The 17,550-nt window shown below is 38.9% G+C and overlaps 1 protein-coding gene across 2 annotated transcripts; it reads left to right on the forward strand.

Annotated features, from left to right (window-relative positions):
* Window positions 1-905: 905 nt before the first annotated feature.
* Window positions 906-16,178, forward strand: atxn7l3a (ataxin 7 like 3a). Of its 2 annotated transcripts, XM_039687408.2 has the most exons (13): window positions 907-1,156; window positions 1,715-1,825; window positions 2,095-2,227; window positions 2,333-2,504; window positions 2,962-3,059; window positions 3,207-3,229; window positions 3,384-3,429; window positions 3,542-3,579; window positions 3,693-3,761; window positions 4,489-4,532; window positions 5,665-5,736; window positions 14,042-14,178; window positions 14,246-16,178. In XM_039687408.2, the coding sequence occupies exons 2-13, from the start codon at window positions 1,775-1,777 to the stop codon at window positions 14,497-14,499; spliced, it is 1,137 nt and encodes a 378-aa protein (XP_039543342.1). In that variant the 5' UTR covers window positions 907-1,156; window positions 1,715-1,774; the 3' UTR covers window positions 14,500-16,178. The 2 variants fall into 2 exon arrangements, with proteins under 2 accessions (XP_039543343.1, XP_039543342.1); XM_039687409.2 differs by lacking the exon at window positions 5,665-5,736 and having other exon boundaries at window positions 906-1,156.
* The last annotated feature ends 1,372 nt before the right edge of the window (window positions 16,179-17,550 follow it).

Consider the following 17,550-nt stretch of genomic DNA (forward strand, 5'->3'; position numbering starts at 1 on the left):
TGTAACCCACAACACAGCTTTTTGCGCTGAGCTACGACCTTTTACTTAGTCTTTTTTACGCAACCCTCAAATTGACTGGGGCACTGTAAATTAATTTTTCATATCAAAATGTTCAACCCTGATGATTTGCATAAAAAGACGGGCAAATAATTTTGATTTGGTGGGGATTGCCGTGAAAAATTTGCTGTACCAGACTTGTAATCTATTCTAGTGCCCTACATGATTAAGGCCTATATTCTGCATAAAGTTCTTGGCTCAGTTTGAAAAACATAATTTGGTTATAGATGATTTGAATGATGGGCCGGGATCGACCTTTCAAGATTTGTTGATATTTTGTAGGATTTTGAGACTTGCAAATAGACTTGGGTTGGGTTCAGTGCTGTTGTAAGGTATTTGTACATATAGCTTTCTTTCTTAATTATTTTTTCCTTTGTAATGAGTGAACATTATTATGTTTGTATTTTCAGTTGGCTACGCAATATACTGCTGTAGCCAAGACGAGTTTGACAATTGGGGACATGTTTTTAATTTGGTAAGTTTTAGTTATTGTTTTTTTTACCCCTCCATGTGTTTGTTTATTTTTAGAAATGGCACACATAAAAGAGAGAACAAGCTTAAATTTGTAATACAGATTTGAAACATTTGGACGTTTTCTATTAGCAAGAGATGTTATATCCCTGCAATTTACAATTTGAGCAAATAAACCTTCTCTTAAACAGTTGTTCTGTTTCTGTTTTATTTCCTCTTATTTATATATATACATACATATGTATGTGTGTGTGTGTACATATATATATGTATATATGCATGTGTGTATGTATATACACACACACATGCATACATAAATACACATACACGCATTAATAGGAACTAATTCAAGGCAGCAGAATCGATGCGTCACCTAAGATCGGTATTAGACTAGTGATGCCTAACCGGAGCCAAAATGGCAGCGTTGTTTTATTTTCAAACATCATCTGTACTCGAGTGACTTAATCAACCAGGGATTTAATCGTTTATAACATTTCCATTATCTTAAGATAACATTTCCATCATCCATTATCTTCCCAAGTACGTTCGTTTTGAGCATATTTGTTCCATGTCGTCTTTAAGAGAACAGCGGGTCTGTGAATGACAAGAACCGGCCCGTTCAGTCTGGGTAAGTAGAAACACAATTTAAACGAGTAGCGCGAGTCGCGACAAATATGCTTTACAGCGCGCGGCGTCAGTTAATAGGCTACTTTGTTCCACATTTTCCTGTGGGTTTGAAACAATGTTGCCAAAACCCGCCTGTGTGAACAGGGCAGTGCTCTAGTCGTACCTGTCAACTATGTTACATCGACAGTATGTTCAACTGTGTTTAACAGTTATTAGGTTTACATACGCAGTGTTTATTATCTGGACTTGTGTTTTTCTGGATAATTGCAATGCCCGCCCATGTTCACACAGTATTCCCACTTGTTGAGAATAGCAAATAATTAATACAAAAAAAAAAAAAAAAAAAAAAATGAGACGCGTGTTATGAAAGGGACGTTATAGCCTTGAATTTGATTGTAAGAAGAATAAAAACAAACATTTAATGATTAATAAACAATTTACGATGTGCACACATTATCATGCTTTAAACGCCTGTAAAAAGTGTTTTCAAATGCTAACATCTTATTTCAATGGTTGTTGGTATATTTGACTGTGATGCAATGGGATTTGTGTTTTTCAGTGTTTTCCACCCCATTCTCTATTGTCGACAATGAGAGATCCTCTACAATAGTTGTTGCAAATGAAAATGGAGGATATGTCTCTGTCAGGCCTGGATAACACCAAGGTGGAGGTAAAGGATTAAAGAGAATGGGTCTCATTATGAAACATGCAGAACAGTTATATAGTTAACTAAATTCCTAAATAAATACTGTTCATCTGAATGCATCTGTTTACAGACGAATAGTTTAATCCAAGCTCACCACTAAAAATCACATTGCCAGAGACAAAAATTGTGTGTGCGCTTTAGCCCCGGCCCTAAAAGTAGTCTGTGCCATAATATGGTTTCATATGATCAGTTTAACCCATATGATATATATATATATATAAATTTTTTTGTAGGCCTTGGCTCATGACGTTTACACTGACCTAGTGGAAGATGCCTGTTTAGGGCTGTGCTTTGAGGTGCACAGGGCGGTCAAACAGGGCTATTTCTTCCTGGATGACACGGACCAAGAAAGTATGAAGGATTTCGGTTAGTCAATCACACTGTAACACAAAAATACACAAATTCATTATTTCTAAAGCCATGCTTTTGAAATGTGTCACTAGTTTACTGTATGCTCTCATATTGATATAGAAATAGTGGACCAGCCAGGTGTAGACATCTTCGGTCAGGTGTACAACCAGTGGAAGAATAAGGAGTGCGTTTGTCCCAACTGCAGTCGGAGTATCGCGGCCTCTCGCTTTGCTCCTCATCTGGAGAAGTGTCTCGGGATGGGCCGCAACAGTAGCCGAATAGCCAACCGCAGGTCAATGGACTGTGAAGTCACACTATTTAGCTCACTTATACATCTAAACTAACATGAACAAAGGTTAATACATGCTGTAAGAATATATTGCTCATTGTTAGTTAATAATGCGTTAAGTAATGTTAACAAATAAGTGTTTCCTTTAAAGTGAGTTTTTCTCATTAGAAATGCATAGATATTATTCGAAAAAGGGAATGCTTAAAGGAATATTTGACCAAAACTATTTAATCACCCATATCATTACAAATCTTTTTCCTTATTATTATTTTTTTATTTCTATATAATTTTGTTTAATTAACACATGCTGGTGGAAAAATATTAAAAGTTGGCTGTGGGGGGACACATTTCTAACCATTATTTTTCAAAGACGTGGACTTTCTGCCAGATGGAGAGATTTTATTGTCCCCTGAGGGAAATTTCTAGTGAAGTTTTAAAGCATTGAATGCTCTTTTTACAGAATAGCCAGCAGCAACAACACAAGCAAGTCAGAAAGTGATCAGGAAGACAATGACGATATCAATGACAACGACTGGTCCTATGGTTCAGAAAAGAAAGGTGAGCTCACCCAGTTTGTCTTTCTTTTTTCCCTCACTTCCCACACCACGTTTTGCCTCCAAATGTGCCCCGTTGTTTTATTTTATTTAATGAAACCTTGATTTCAATAATCACTAATAACAGTTTATTAACCTTTTATTTTCACAGCCAAGAAGAGAAAGTCAGAAAAGGTAAACAACTTTTTTTGAGACATGCACTTGTTAGAAATGCAAGCCAAATATTCTATATTATAATACGTTCATTTTTATATTTTTGTAAATGTAAAAACAATTATAATAATTAAATATTGAAAATGGTATTAAAATAAATCTTTGTGTATCTTAGAATCCAAACTCTCCTAGGAGATCCAAATCCCTAAAGCACAAGAATGGTGGGTTTTATTCCGATTGGATTTAGCAGTTGTTTTATCCACTCAGTGCACTATTTGACAGACGTCAGGCTTCACTTGAACATGTTACGAGTGTCTTTTTGTTTCACTGCAGGAGAGCTCAGCAGTAGTGTAAATCCAGACCTGTACAAGGTGAGATGGTTCGCTAAAGTATTTTAACATTTATAACTTTGGTCATCGCTTACACTGTTGCATTAAAAACTATAGTATTACAGCAATTTTGTGTAACTTTCCCTCTCATGTAGTATAACTACAGCTCTGGCATTAGTTATGAGACTTTGGGACCCGAGGAGCTGCGATCCATACTGACCACGGTAACTATTTACCATACAATATATTTTTCTTCCAAATTAAAAATAAATGCTAACAAAAATGTAGAGTAGAGTAGATGCTCATCAGTTACCTACACATTGTGTTTAGGCTTACAAATAAAAGTTGTATAATTAACACATCGTTTAATTATTAATTACAGTGGAAATAAAATCTTCATTTAATTAATCTTCAAAAAACAATATTCTTAAAAATAAATGTCTAATTTTGTTTATTTATGTAATATATCTTCTATTTCGACTCTTCACATTTTTTTCCAACATATAGCTGTTTAAGTTTATAATGCAGATAAATTGAGAAATACAGTATACCTGACACCACAATACTTGTATTGACAATTTAAGTTTTTTGTGTTTTGTCAACCTAAATTATTTTATATGGATTCAGTGGTAAATATGTGTAAAGTGTAATCAAAATTTTCTCTATATTAGTGAGAAAGATTGATAGATTGACCATTCACAATTATTAGGATCAGTAAATGTGGTAAATGTGCTTATTTGACCACTTTTCAGAAGTTGTACTTTCCCCCTTCTGTCATTTTCAAAACCTACCAAAATAAAATTTCAGTGATTTATTTACTTTTGTTAATATTGTTAAGTTTCAGTTCAGCTATCTTGCCTGCTATCATTACATTGTATTATTGTATTTATTACGCCACATTGGTCAACCTCTACAGTTTCCCCCTTGCTAACAGGCCTTCTTTTTCCTCAGCAATGTGGGGTTGTATCAGAGCACACAAAGAAGATGTGTACTCGGTAAGAATTCAATCCATATTTGTGAACTAATAACTAAAGGAAATCATTAAAAAAAAACATCTGTGATTTATTCTTACAAATGCACACTGTGGTACACTCAGTCTACTGACATTTTGAGCTTCTTTCCATTACCTTATTGACAATGAAAGAGCAGTCACCAAGTTTGTTTTTCCTTGGCCAGCAGAAAAGTAAGTATTTTTCCACAGCAGGCATATTTTATGACTATTAGGAATAAAAACTTGCTACTGAAGGCTGAAACATCTGTGAAACCAGTCTATGAGATTTAAGGGCTTTGCACATGCTTAAACTTGGGTTAAAGTCTTTTTAAAACTCTGTTAACTGCTTTTAACCTTGAATTAAGCAACATTTAAATGGAGAACTGTTTATAGCCTATTTTATTTCTTTGAGTACATATGAACATATTTGGATAAAAAAAGGAGGAGTAGACTGATTTAAATAGTCAGTGAAAAAATCATTAGATCATTAGAATAAAATCATTAGAATGACATATATAACAGCAAGAAGGTAAATAAATGAATAAAATCAAATCCTTTTGGAGTGAACCATCCCTGTAATGAATTCTGTGTCATGTGAGCAGAAGTAAGGTGAACGGGTACAGTCGTGGGTGTAGTTTTTCACTGTTAAATTTTAGTGTGTGTGTGTGTGTGTGTGTTAGTTTTCACCATTAAGTGTGTGTGTGTGTGTGTGTGTGTGCTGCTTTAGAGACAAAGATTGATTCTGCATGTGATGTGTGAACACATGATCATTTCCATTTACACAATGAAAAAGATCATGTTATGTTGGGACTGATTTTAAGGAACACAACTGGCAACTCTATATAAACCCCAATTTTTTGATTGGTGTCCACTTTTCAGTTTTCTTACCAGTGTCATTTCAATTGGACATAAGAGTATGCTGTTTCCCAATTAGATGGTCATAGGTTTTTTCAAAGCACTGCCTGTTTTTACGAAGCAAGAGACTTTTTGAACATCATCCAGCACTGAAACCCCTTTCCCTAATTGCTAATATCTAACCCTAGAGCGTATTTGAATCCTGCTGCCGGTGTTCACCTAGTCTCTCGCCCCGTCATTGTCTCTGGTGCAGTGCGTAATGCCACGTTGTGTCCTGGCAGGTCCCAGCGGTGTCCCCAGCACACGGACGAACAGAGGAGGGCAGTCAGGGTCTTCCTCCTTGGGCCGTCCGCGTGAGTTTCACCCCTTTTCCCAAACCTGACCTCACCCTGACAGAAAAGAATCAATATACCCAACTGCTTTCCTTTCCTTCCCTCTCTTAATATACATCTTTTTCATTGAGCTCGTGATAAGTTTTTAGCAGCTGTCCAAACAAAATAGTGAAAAACTAATTGGTCCTAGTATTGAGACCTGAGGCACATCAGATAAGTCTGCTGTGTTTTGTTTTGTTTTATGTGTGTTGTGAAGGGTAACATTTTACAATGAGGTTTTATTTTTTAACGCAAGTTAATTACATTGGTTAATCAGGGTGGCCGCGGGTCATTTAAAAGTATTAAAAAGTCTTAAATCAATTTTCCTAAAAATAAGGCCTTAAAAAGTATTAAATTGTCTTAAATTCAGATTGGATAGGTCTTAATTATGTTAGTCATGTCACCGCAAAGATGCAGGCAAAGGCAATCGTTCTGCCAACCAGGTCAAATATTTTCTACAAGGTAAAGTAACGTAACCTGTGTGTGAGACACACAGGTGCGATCAAACAGTGGAGTCATGAAAAACATCCATCATTTTGTTCAAACAGGACAACATTCAGTCTGCAAAGTGTTTACTTATATTTGTGTAGCAAAACATATGTATCCAACCCCTGTTTGAAACAGTCCGTGTGTTGTAACGTCTGTCAGAGTTTGAGGTCCCAGAAGAAGAATAGGAAAGACAGTGCAAACGAACTGGTTGTTCCACGAGTCCTTTTGTAGTTGCTTTCTTTCAGTTAAGCACACTCTTCACATACATGTCGAAAGAGCGGATGTTAACAGGTTAAAGAAAACACTCTGTAAAACGCTACAAATCAAAGTGGAAGATATATCGGTCATCTTCCTCTTTGCGCGAGCATTCTCACTCTCACTGAGCGTGCGCGCTCACATAACAACATTACATACAATAACGAACGCCATAGAAGAAGTCATAAAGGCATATCAACATGTCATGAACACTACTGAACACTAGGTGGCCATTGCAGAGTTCCATCTTTTGGACATTCATCATACCACATTGGTTTTCATTTCTTGTCCTCAAAACAGGGCAATATCTGTTTATTTTTAAGTGTTTGTGGTATTATTTTATACGGAAAGCATTTATTTATAATTATTAGTTTAATTAACAAACTAATTATATGAAACTATTATCAGTACACAACAAATAAACTGGTTCTAAGCCTCAATTTTTGCACTCAGGTCTAAGTCTCATGGCCCTCTATCAGAATCAAGAGTTTCAAGAAGATCAGAGAAACTAAAAAATTAAGCTGAGATATTGAGATCCCACGTAGCATTTATGCCATTATAAAAATCTCAATATCTCAGCTCTGGAAGGGTCTCGGTGGTACCCCTTTCATTTTTTTCTTCTGGGGCGAAAAAATAAGTTTCTCCAATCTTCTCAAAACTCTGGATTCTGATAGAGGGCCATGAGACTTAGACCCGAGTGCAAAAATGGAGTCTCTAGACCCTTCCAGAGCTGAGATATTGAGATCCCACGTAGCATTTATGCCATTATAAAAATCTCAATATCTCAGCTCTGGAAGGGTCTAGAGCCTCAATTTTTGCACTCAGGTCTAAGTCTCGTGGCCCTCTATCAGAATCCAGAGTTTCAAGAAGATCAGAGAAACTCAAAATTTCGACCCCCCACCAAAAAACGACAGTGTTACCCCTTACGGTTTTTTTTTTTCGGGCGAAAAATTAAGTTTCTCCAATCTTCCCAAAACTCTGGATTCTGATAGAGGGCCATGAGACTTAGACCTGAGTGCAAAATGGAGGCTCTAGCCCCTTCCAGAGCTTAGATATCGAAACTCAAAAATTCGGCCCGAAAAAAAAAACGACAGTGGTACCCCTTACGTTTTTTTTTTCGGGCGAAAAATTAAGTTTCTCCAATCTTTCCAAAACTCTGGATTCTGATAGAGGGCCATGAGACTTACACCTGAGTGCAAAAATGGAGGCTCTAGCCCCTTCCAGAGCTGAGATATCGAAACTCAAAAATTCGGCCCGAAAAAAAAACGACAGTGGTACCCCTTACGTTTTTTTTTTCGGGCGAAAAATTAAGTTTCTCCAATCTTCCCAAAACTCTGGATTCTGGTAGAGGGCCATGAGACTTAGACCCGAGTGCAAAAATGGAGGCTCTAGCCCCTTCCAGAGCTGAGATATCGAAACTCAAAAATTTGGCCTGAAAAAAAAAACGACAGTGGTACCCCTTACGTTTTTTTTTTTCGGGCGAAAAATTAAGTTTCTCCAATCTTCTCAAAACTCTGGATTCTGATAGAGGGCCATGAGACTTAGACCCGAGTGCAAAAATGGAGTCTCTAGACCCTTCCAGAGCTGAGATATTGAGATCCCATGTAGCATTTATGCCATTATAAAAATCTCAATATCTCAGCTCTGGAAGGGTCTAGAGCCTCAATTTTTGCACTCAGGTCTAAGTCTCGTGGCCCTCTATCAGAATCCAGAGTTTCAAGAAGATCAGAGAAACTCAAAATTTCGACCCCCCACCAAAAAACGACAGTGTTACCCCTTACGTTTTTTTTTTTCGGGCGAAAAATTAAGTTTCTCCAATCTTCCCAAAACTCTGGATTCTTATAGAGGGCCATGAGACTTACACCTGAGTGCAAAAATGGAGGCTCTAGCCCCTTCCAGAGCTGAGATATCGAAACTCAAAAATTCGGCCCGAAAAAAAAACGACAGTGGTACCCCTTACGTTTTTTTTTTCGGGCGAAAAATTAAGTTTCTCCAATCTTCCCAAAACTCTGGATTCTGGTAGAGGGCCATGAGACTTAGACCCGAGTGCAAAAATGGAGGCTCTAGCCCCTTCCAGAGCTGAGATATCGAAACTCAAAAATTCGGCCTGAAAAAAAAACGACAGTGGTACCCCTTACGTTTTTTTTTTCGGGCGAAAAATTAAGTTTCTCCAATCTTCTCAAAACTCTGGATTCTGATAGAGGGCCATGAGACTTAGACCCGAGTGCAAAAATGGAGTCTCTAGACCCTTCCAGAGCTGAGATATTGAGATCCCACGTAGCATTTATGCCATTATAAAAATCTCAATATCTCAGCTCTGGAAGGGTCTAGAGCCTCAATTTTTGCACTCAGGTCTAAGTCTCGTGACCCTCTATCAGAATCCAGAGTTTCAAGAAGATCAGAGAAACTCAAAATTTCGACCCCCCACCAAAAAACGACAGTGTTACCCCTTACGGTTTTTTTTTTTTCGGGCGAAAAATTAAGTTTCTCCAATCTTCCCAAAACTCTGGATTCTGATAGAGGGCCATGAGACTTACACCTGAGTGCAAAAATGGAGGCTCTAGCCCCTTCCAGAGCTGAGATATCGAAACTCAAAAATTCGGCCCGAAAAAAAAACGACAGTGGTACCCCTTACGTTTTTTTTTTCGGGCGAAAAATTAAGTTTCTCCAATCTTCCCAAAACTCTGGATTCTGGTAGAGGGCCATGAGACTTAGACCCGAGTGCAAAAATGGAGGCTCTAGCCCCTTCCAGAGCTGAGATATCGAAACTCAAAAATTTGGCCTGAAAAAAAAAACGACAGTGGTACCCCTTACGTTTTTTTTTTTCGGGCGAAAAATTAAGTTTCTCCAATCTTCTCAAAACTCTGGATTCTGATAGAGGGCCATGAGACTTAGACCCGAGTGCAAAAATGGAGTCTCTAGACCCTTCCAGAGCTGAGATATTGAGATCCCATGTAGCATTTATGCCATTATAAAAATCTCAATATCTCAGCTCTGGAAGGGTCTAGAGCCTCAATTTTTGCACTCAGGTCTAAGTCTCGTGGCCCTCTATCAGAATCCAGAGTTTCAAGAAGATCAGAGAAACTCAAAATTTCGACCCCCCACCAAAAAACGACAGTGTTACCCCTTACGTTTTTTTTTTTCGGGCGAAAAATTAAGTTTCTCCAATCTTCCCAAAACTCTGGATTCTTATAGAGGGCCATGAGACTTACACCTGAGTGCAAAAATGGAGGCTCTAGCCCCTTCCAGAGCTGAGATATCGAAACTCAAAAATTCGGCCCGAAAAAAAAACGACAGTGGTACCCCTTACGTTTTTTTTTTCGGGCGAAAAATTAAGTTTCTCCAATCTTCCCAAAACTCTGGATTCTGGTAGAGGGCCATGAGACTTAGACCCGAGTGCAAAAATGGAGGCTCTAGCCCCTTCCAGAGCTGAGATATCGAAACTCAAAAATTCGGCCTGAAAAAAAAACGACAGTGGTACCCCTTACGTTTTTTTTTTCGGGCGAAAAATTAAGTTTCTCCAATCTTCTCAAAACTCTGGATTCTGATAGAGGGCCATGAGACTTAGACCTGAGTGTAAAAATGGAGGCTCTAGCCCCTTCCAGAGCTGAGATTTCGAAATTCAAAAATTCGGCCCGAGAAAAAAACGACAGTGGTACCCCTTACGTTTTTTTTTTCCGGGCGAAAAATTAAGTTTCTCCAATCTTCCCAAAACTCTAGATTCTGATAGAGGGCCATGAGACTTAGACCTGAGTGCAAAAATGGAGGCTCTAGCCCCTTCCAGAGCTGAGATATCGAAACTCAAAAATTCGGCCCGAAAAAAACGACAGTGGTACCCCTTACGTTTTTTTTTTTCGGGCGAAAAATTAAGTTTCTCCAATCTTCCCAAAACTCTGGATTCTGATAGAGGGCCATGAGACTTAGACCTGAGTGCAAAAATGGAAGCTCTAACCCCTTCCATAGCTGAGATATCGAAACTCAAAAATTCGGCCCGAAAAAAAAACGACAGTGGTACCCCTTACGTTTTTTTTTTTTCGGGCGAAAAATTACATTTCTCCAATCTTCCCAAAACTCTGGATTCTGATAGAGGGCCATGAGACTTAGACCTGAGTGCATCAATGGAGGCTCTAGCCCCTTCCAGAGCTGAGATATCGAAACTCAAAAATTCGGCCCGAAAAAAAAACGACAGTGGTACCCCTTACGTTTTTTTTTTTTTTTCGGGCGAAAAATTAAGTTTCTCCAATCTTCCCAAAACTCTGGATTCTGATAGAGGGCCATGAGACTTAGACCTGAGTGCAAAAATGGAGGCTCTAGCCCCTTCCAGAGCTGAGATATCGAAACTCAAAAATTCGGCCCGAAAAAAATGACAGTGTTACCCCTTACGTTTTGTTTTTTTCGGGCGAAAAATTAAGTTTCTCCAATCTTCCCAAAACTCTGGATTCTGATAGAGGGCCATGAGACTTAGACCTGAGTGCAAAAATGGAGGCTCTAGCCCCTTCCAGAGCTGAGATATCGAAACTCAAAAATTCGGCCCGAAAAAAAAACGACAGTGGTACCCCTTACGTTTTTTTTTTTCGGGCGAAAAATTAAGTTTCTCCAATCTTCCCAAAACTCTGGATTCTGGTAGAGGGCCATGAGACTTAGACCCGAGTGCAAAAATGGAGGCTCTAGCCCCTTCCAGAGCTGAGATATCGAAACTCAAAAATTCGGCCTGAAAAAAAAACGACAGTGGTACCCCTTACGTTTTTTTTTTCGGGCGAAAAATTTGGTTTCTCCAATCTTCTCAAAACTCTGGATTCTGATAGAGGGCCATGAGACTTAGACCCGAGTGCAAAAATGGAGTCTCTAGACCCTTCCAGAGCTGAGATATTGAGATCCCACGTAGCATTTATGCCATTATAAAAATCTCAATATCTCAGCTCTGGAAGGGTCTAGAGCCTCAATTTTTGCACTCAGGTCTAAGTCTCGTGGCCCTCTATCGGAATCCAGAGTTTCAAGAAGATCAGAGAAACTCAAAATTTCGACCCCCCACCAAAAAACGACAGTGTTACCCCTTACGGTTTTTTTTTTTTCCGGCGAAAAATTAAGTTTCTCCAATCTTCCCAAAACTCTGGATTCTGATAGAGGGCCATGAGACTTAGACCTGAGTGCAAAAATGGAGGCTCTAGCCCCTTCCAGAGCTGAGATTTCGAAATTCAAAAATTCGGCCCGAGAAAAAAACGACAGTGGTACCCCTTACGTTTTTTTTTTCCGGGCGAAAAATTAAGTTTCTCCAATCTTCCCAAAACTCTAGATTCTGATAGAGGGCCATGACACTTAGACCTGAGTGCAAAAATGGAGGCTCTAGCCCCTTCCAGAGCTGAGATTTCGAAACTCAAAAATTCAGCCCGAGAAAAAAACGGCAGTGGTACCCCTTACGTTTTTTTTTTTCGGGCGAAAACTTAAGTTTCTCCAATCTTCCCAAAACTCTGGATTCTGATAGAGGGCCATGAGACTTAGACCTGAGTGCAAAAATGGAAGCTCTAACCCCTTCCAGAGCTGAGATATCGAAACTCAAAAATTCGGCCCGAAAAAAAAACGACAGTGGTACCCCTTACGTTTTTTTTTTCGGGCGAAAAATTAAGTTTCTCCAATCTTCCCAAAACTCTGGATTCTGATAGAGGACCATGAGACTTAGACCTGAGTGCATCAATGGAAGCTCTAACCCCTTCCAGAGCTGAGATATCGAAACTCAAAAATTCGGCCCGAAAAAAAAACGACAGTGGTACCCCTTACGTTTTTTTTTTTTCGGGCGAAAAATTAAGTTTCTCCAATCTTCCCAAAACTCTGGATTCTGATAGAGGGCCATGAGACTTAGACCTGAGTGCATCAATGGAGGCTCTAGCCCCTTCCAGAGCTGAGATATCGAAACTCAAAAATTCGGCCCGAAAAAAAAACGACAGTGGTACCCCTTACGTTTTTTTTTTTTTTCGGGCGAAAAATTAAGTTTCTCCAATCTTCCCAAAACTCTGGATTCTGATAGAGGGCCATGAGACTTAGACCTGAGTGCAAAAATGGAGTCTCTAGACCCTTCCAGAGCTGAGATATTGAGATCCCACGTAGCATTTATGCCATTATAAAATTCTCAATATCTCAGCTCTGGAAGGGTCTAGAGCCTCAATTTTTGCACTCAGGTCTAAGTCTCGTGGCCCTCTATCAGAATCCAGAGTTTCAAGAAGATCAGAGAAACTCAAAATTTCGACCCCCCACCAAAAAACGACAGTGTTACCCCTTACGGTTTTTTTTTTTCGGGCGAAAAATTAAGTTTCTCCAATCTTCCCAAAACTCTGGATTCTGATAGAGGGCCATGAGACTTACACCTGAGTGCAAAAATGGAGGCTCTAGCCCCTTCCAGAGCTGAGATATCGAAACTCAAAAATTCGGCCCGAAAAAAAAAAACGACAGTGGTACCCCTTACGTTGTTGTTTTTTCGGGCAAAAAATTACGTTTCTCCAATCTTCCCAAAACTCTGGATTCTGATAGAGGGCCATGAGACTTAGACCTGAGTGCAAAAATGGAGGCTCTAGCCCCTTCCAGAGCTGAGATTTCGAAATTCAAAAATTCGGCCCGAGAAAAAAACGACAGTGGTACCCCTTACGTTTTTTTTTTCCGGGCGAAAAATTAAGTTTCTCCAATCTTCCCAAAACTCTAGATTCTGATAGAGGGCCATGACACTTAGACCTGAATGCAAAAATGGAGGCTCTAGCCCCTTCCAGAGCTGAGATTTCGAAACTCAAAAATTCAGCCCGAGAAAAAAACGGCAGTGGTACCCCTTACGTTTTTTTTTTTCGGGCGAAAAATTAAGTTTCTCCAATCTTCCCAAAACTCTGGATTTTGATAGAGGGCCATGAGACTTAGACCTGAGTGCAAAAATGGAAGCTCTAACCCCTTCCAGAGCTGAGATATCGTAACTCAAAAATTCGGCCCAAAAAAAAAAACGACAGTGGTAGCCCTTACGTTTTTTTTTTTTCGGGCGAAAAATTAAGTTTCTCCAATCTTCCCAAAACTCTGGATTCTGATAAAGGGCCATGAGACTTAGACCTGAGTGCATCAATTGAGGCTCTAGCCCCTTCCAGAGCTGAGATATCGAAACTCAAAAATTCGGCCCGAAAAAAAAACGACAGTGGTACCCCTTACGTTTTTGTTTTTTTTCGGGCGAAAAATTACGTTTCTCCAATCTTCCCAAAACTCTGGATTCTGATAGAGGGCCATGAGACTTAGACCCGAGTGCAAAAATGGAGGCTCTAGACCCTTCAAGAGCTGAGATATTGAGATCCCACGTAGCATTTATGCCATTATAAAAATTTCAAGATCTCAGCTCTGGAAGGCTCGAACGCCATAGAAGAAGTCATCTTAAAGGCATATCAACATGTCATGAACACTACTGAACACTAGGTGGCCATTACAGAGTTTTGGTTGTTTCTTTGAACTGGGGTTCTTGGTAAACCATGTCCTTGTTCAGCATTTGTCATTTTGTAATCATTACCTGCTTCCTGTTTGATAGATCGACACTACCCAACTCTGATTCAATGCTGGAAAACGATAGCTATGATGCCCCTGATGGCCAGCTCATCATGTCCCGTCTCCAATGGGACGGCTCCTCTGATATCTCACCATCAGACTCTGCATCTTCAAAAGCTAGTGAGTTTTTCAAAAACAACATATTTTACCCTTTTTCTTTTTCACTTATTCGCCGTCTCATTCTCAGGCACCAATAACTCTGAATCTAAGAGACCTAAGAAAAAGAAGAAGCCCAGCACGCTGTCTCTGACCTCTGCTGGAGGTGGAAGAGAGAGGGACAAAGGGCAGGAGCGAGAGAGAGGAGACAGAGAGAGAGTAGCGGGCGGCGGGAGCGGTGGCGGTAGCAGCAGCTCCCAGAATGCACTGGGCTTGTCCAGTCGTAAAAAGCGACCAAAACTGCCAGTTCCTCCGGCCCCCAGCATCTACGATGATCTGAACTAACGAAACTTGCACATACTTACACATATTTTCTGATCAGTCCTTATATGATCTCTGGTTTTCACCATTTCAAGGCACATGAGCGAAACAAGTCAAACTCACTGTTGAAAGTGTGTGTAAGAGAGGAAAGGTATGGGCAGCATTTCAGACATTTGTTATGGCACAGTGTTGCACAGTGAAAAGTGAGTGTTTTGTGACTAAATGTGATTTTTGTATGTGGATGTGAGTTGGAGTGAGAATTTATTTAATTTTTATTTTTTTGCTATGCAGTTCACTATCATTGTGTTATTGCATAGTCTTGTCTGTATGTATACATGAGATTTAGGTTTACAGTGACACATGAATATGTGCCATGGTGTGCATGAGTGAATGGGTTGTTGCAAATATTTTGTCCCTGGTGGTTCATGTAATACAGTCGGTTAATCTGTGCAATGTCCTGTACTGGTTTTAAAGGGTGTCTTTTCATCATATTGTCTTGCTAATGTTACTGCACCTGTTGATCTCAGCTGCTTTCTGCTATTACTCATACTCTCTTGACAATGTCTTGCTAAATAATGCATTTCTATAGTGCTATAATAGCTTTCTGCCAAATCTGTGGACACAATCTTTAGCCTTTTGTGTTAAGAAGTTATCTTGTTTGAATAAGAATCTACAAGAGTCTTGTTTGTCGTCATGGCTAATTTTTCTTGTTTGATACTCTATTTATTTAGTCTGCCTTGTGAATATAATATTTGTCTTTTTTTATATAATCATGACTTTTTGATCGAACATATGCATTTTTTTTTTGGATTACAAGGTGTAAAATGGCCGAAGAGTTTGTGATCTTAGAGCACTTACTATGATGTGTTAGGTGTCAGCTTGTTTTGTTTGAAATATGTTTGGGTAAAAAAAAAAAAATGTCAGAAATGCAAATAGTAATTGAAAATGCACTTAAAATGGATCAAATCCAGCCCATATAGATGCCTTGTCTTTTTTGGTATAGTTTTATTTTTGTCACTGAGCTGTTTGTGAATTGTGTTGCTTTAAGTTTAAATAACCTGAGACCTTTCTATGAGTGGGAATGGAAATGTCTGCATGATGGAGGGAAAAACAAAGCATGGTACAACTTACACAGGGTATGCCATTGCTGTGGGTGGATATTTCTTGTGCTATGCTGAGTTATTGCTCTCTTTCTCTCGATGGACTGTAGTATTTCTGTAATAGTCTAAATAAATGTCTCAGGTTTCACAATTTCCTTTCTTTAGTATATTTTTTTCCTACTATGGAAGTCAATGATACTAGAAACGGTCTGGTTATTGATATTCTTCAAAATATCAGAAAATCAGCTGAATGGATTCAAAAACGGTAAAACCCAAATGTTTAACTCTGGGGGAGTTGTAAAATGAGCCTATTTCCAAAAAAAGTCAAGTATCCCTTTAAAAGCCTCATCATGGAATTATGGTTGGTGTTAATTGTGTGTGTGTGGATAAGCACAACAACTTTTTTTTCAAAGATAAGCTATTTTATTCTGAATTACTGCATCAAAGCAAAAACAAAATGCATTTTAATTAAAGAGGTGCTGGTTGTCTGTTAAAGCAAGGGTGAGAATACATAGACCAGTTATCCCCCAAAACCATTTTGGGGTTTCCCCAATTTCTGACAATACTGAGAAAAACTGTGACCATATTGTCAGAGAGTTTTAAGGTTCCTCCATAACTCTCTTGATTTATCTACAGTAAATACATTGCTTATATACAGATTTCATATAGGACAAGAAATTATTTGCTTTGTTATCAGTCACATATGAATTGCCTATTAATGCAGTGAGTTTTTTTAGACTACAACCAGATGCTTCTGTTGCTTGCATGAAAAATCTTCAAGTATGAAACTCCTAATTGAGGAACTCCTAATTACTATGAGTTGTAACTAGCAGCAGACATGCTGAACCAGACTGTCATGTAAAAACAAGTTTGAAATAAATACAGTATACCTGGCAAAAGAGAAGAAAAACATCCTTCAATAACAAACATCAAATATCAGTTGAGTAAATCAAAAAGGAAATTGATCTCTCACAACATCTGCTAACTGACACATCACATCTCCAATCTTCTCAAAACTCTGGATTCTGATAGAGGGCCATGAGACTTTAAGTGCGTTCCATTCAGTGGTGGAATGTAATGAAGTACAAATACTTTGTTACTTTACTTAAGTACATTTTTCACGTATCTTTACTTTACTTAAGTAGAATAAATAGCGCATACTTTTTACTTTTACTTCGTTACATTTGGCAGCAATTATTATACTTTCTACTCCACTACATTTCTACAACTTCAGTTACATTTTCATTACATTTTCTGATCAGTTTTTCCCCAGCCAAAACTTAATCTGATCGTCCGTCCGTTGCACGTTTGTCTCACCAGTGACGTTTGGTCGCCATAGAGCCTCCATTTTTGCACTCAGGTCTAAGTCCCATGGCCCTCTATCAGAATCCATAGTTTCAAGAAGATTGGAGAAACTCAAAATTTCGACCCAAAAAAAAAAACGACAGTGTTACCCCTGTCGTGTTTTTTTTTTTGTGCGAAAAATTAACTTTCTCCAATCTTCCCAAAACTCTGGATTATGATAGAGGGCCATGAGACTTAGACCTGAGTGCAAAAATGGAGGCTCTAGCCCCTTCCAGAGCTGAGATATCGAAACTCAAAAATTCGGCCCGAAAAAAAAAACGACAGTGGTACCCCTTACGTTTTTGTTTTTTTTCGGGCGAAAAATTAAGTTTCTCCAATCTTCCCAAAACTCTGGATTCTGATAGAGGGCCGTGAGACTTAGACCTGAGTGCAAAAATGGAGGCTCTAGCCCCTTCCAGAGCTGAGATTTCGAAACTCAAAAATTCGGCCCGAGAAAAAAACGACAGTGGTACCCCTTACGTTTTTTTTTTCGGGCGAAAAATTAAGTTTCTCCAATCTTCCGAAAACTCTGGATTCTGATAGAGGGCCATGAGACTTAGACCTGAGTGCAAAAATGGAAGCTCTAACCCCTTCCAGAGCTGAGATATCAAAACTCAAAAATTCGGCCCGG

Source organism: Pimephales promelas, chromosome 3 (genome assembly GCF_988280905.1).
Source record: "Pimephales promelas chromosome 3, fPimPro1.hap1.1, whole genome shotgun sequence".
Classification (NCBI taxonomy): Eukaryota; Metazoa; Chordata; class Actinopteri; order Cypriniformes; family Leuciscidae; genus Pimephales; species Pimephales promelas.

Excerpts from the sequence above, each read along its gene's own strand:
- atxn7l3a (XM_039687408.2), top strand. The coding sequence starts at position 1,775 with ATGAAAATGGAGGATATGTCTCTGTCAGGCCTGGATAACACCAAGGTG. Across the intron at positions 3,580-3,692 it reads TAAATCCAGACCTGTACAAG|TATAACTACAGCTCTGGCAT; the intron begins GTGAGATGGTTC and ends CCTCTCATGTAG. Across the intron at positions 3,762-4,488 it reads TGCGATCCATACTGACCACG|CAATGTGGGGTTGTATCAGA; the intron begins GTAACTATTTAC and ends CTTTTTCCTCAG.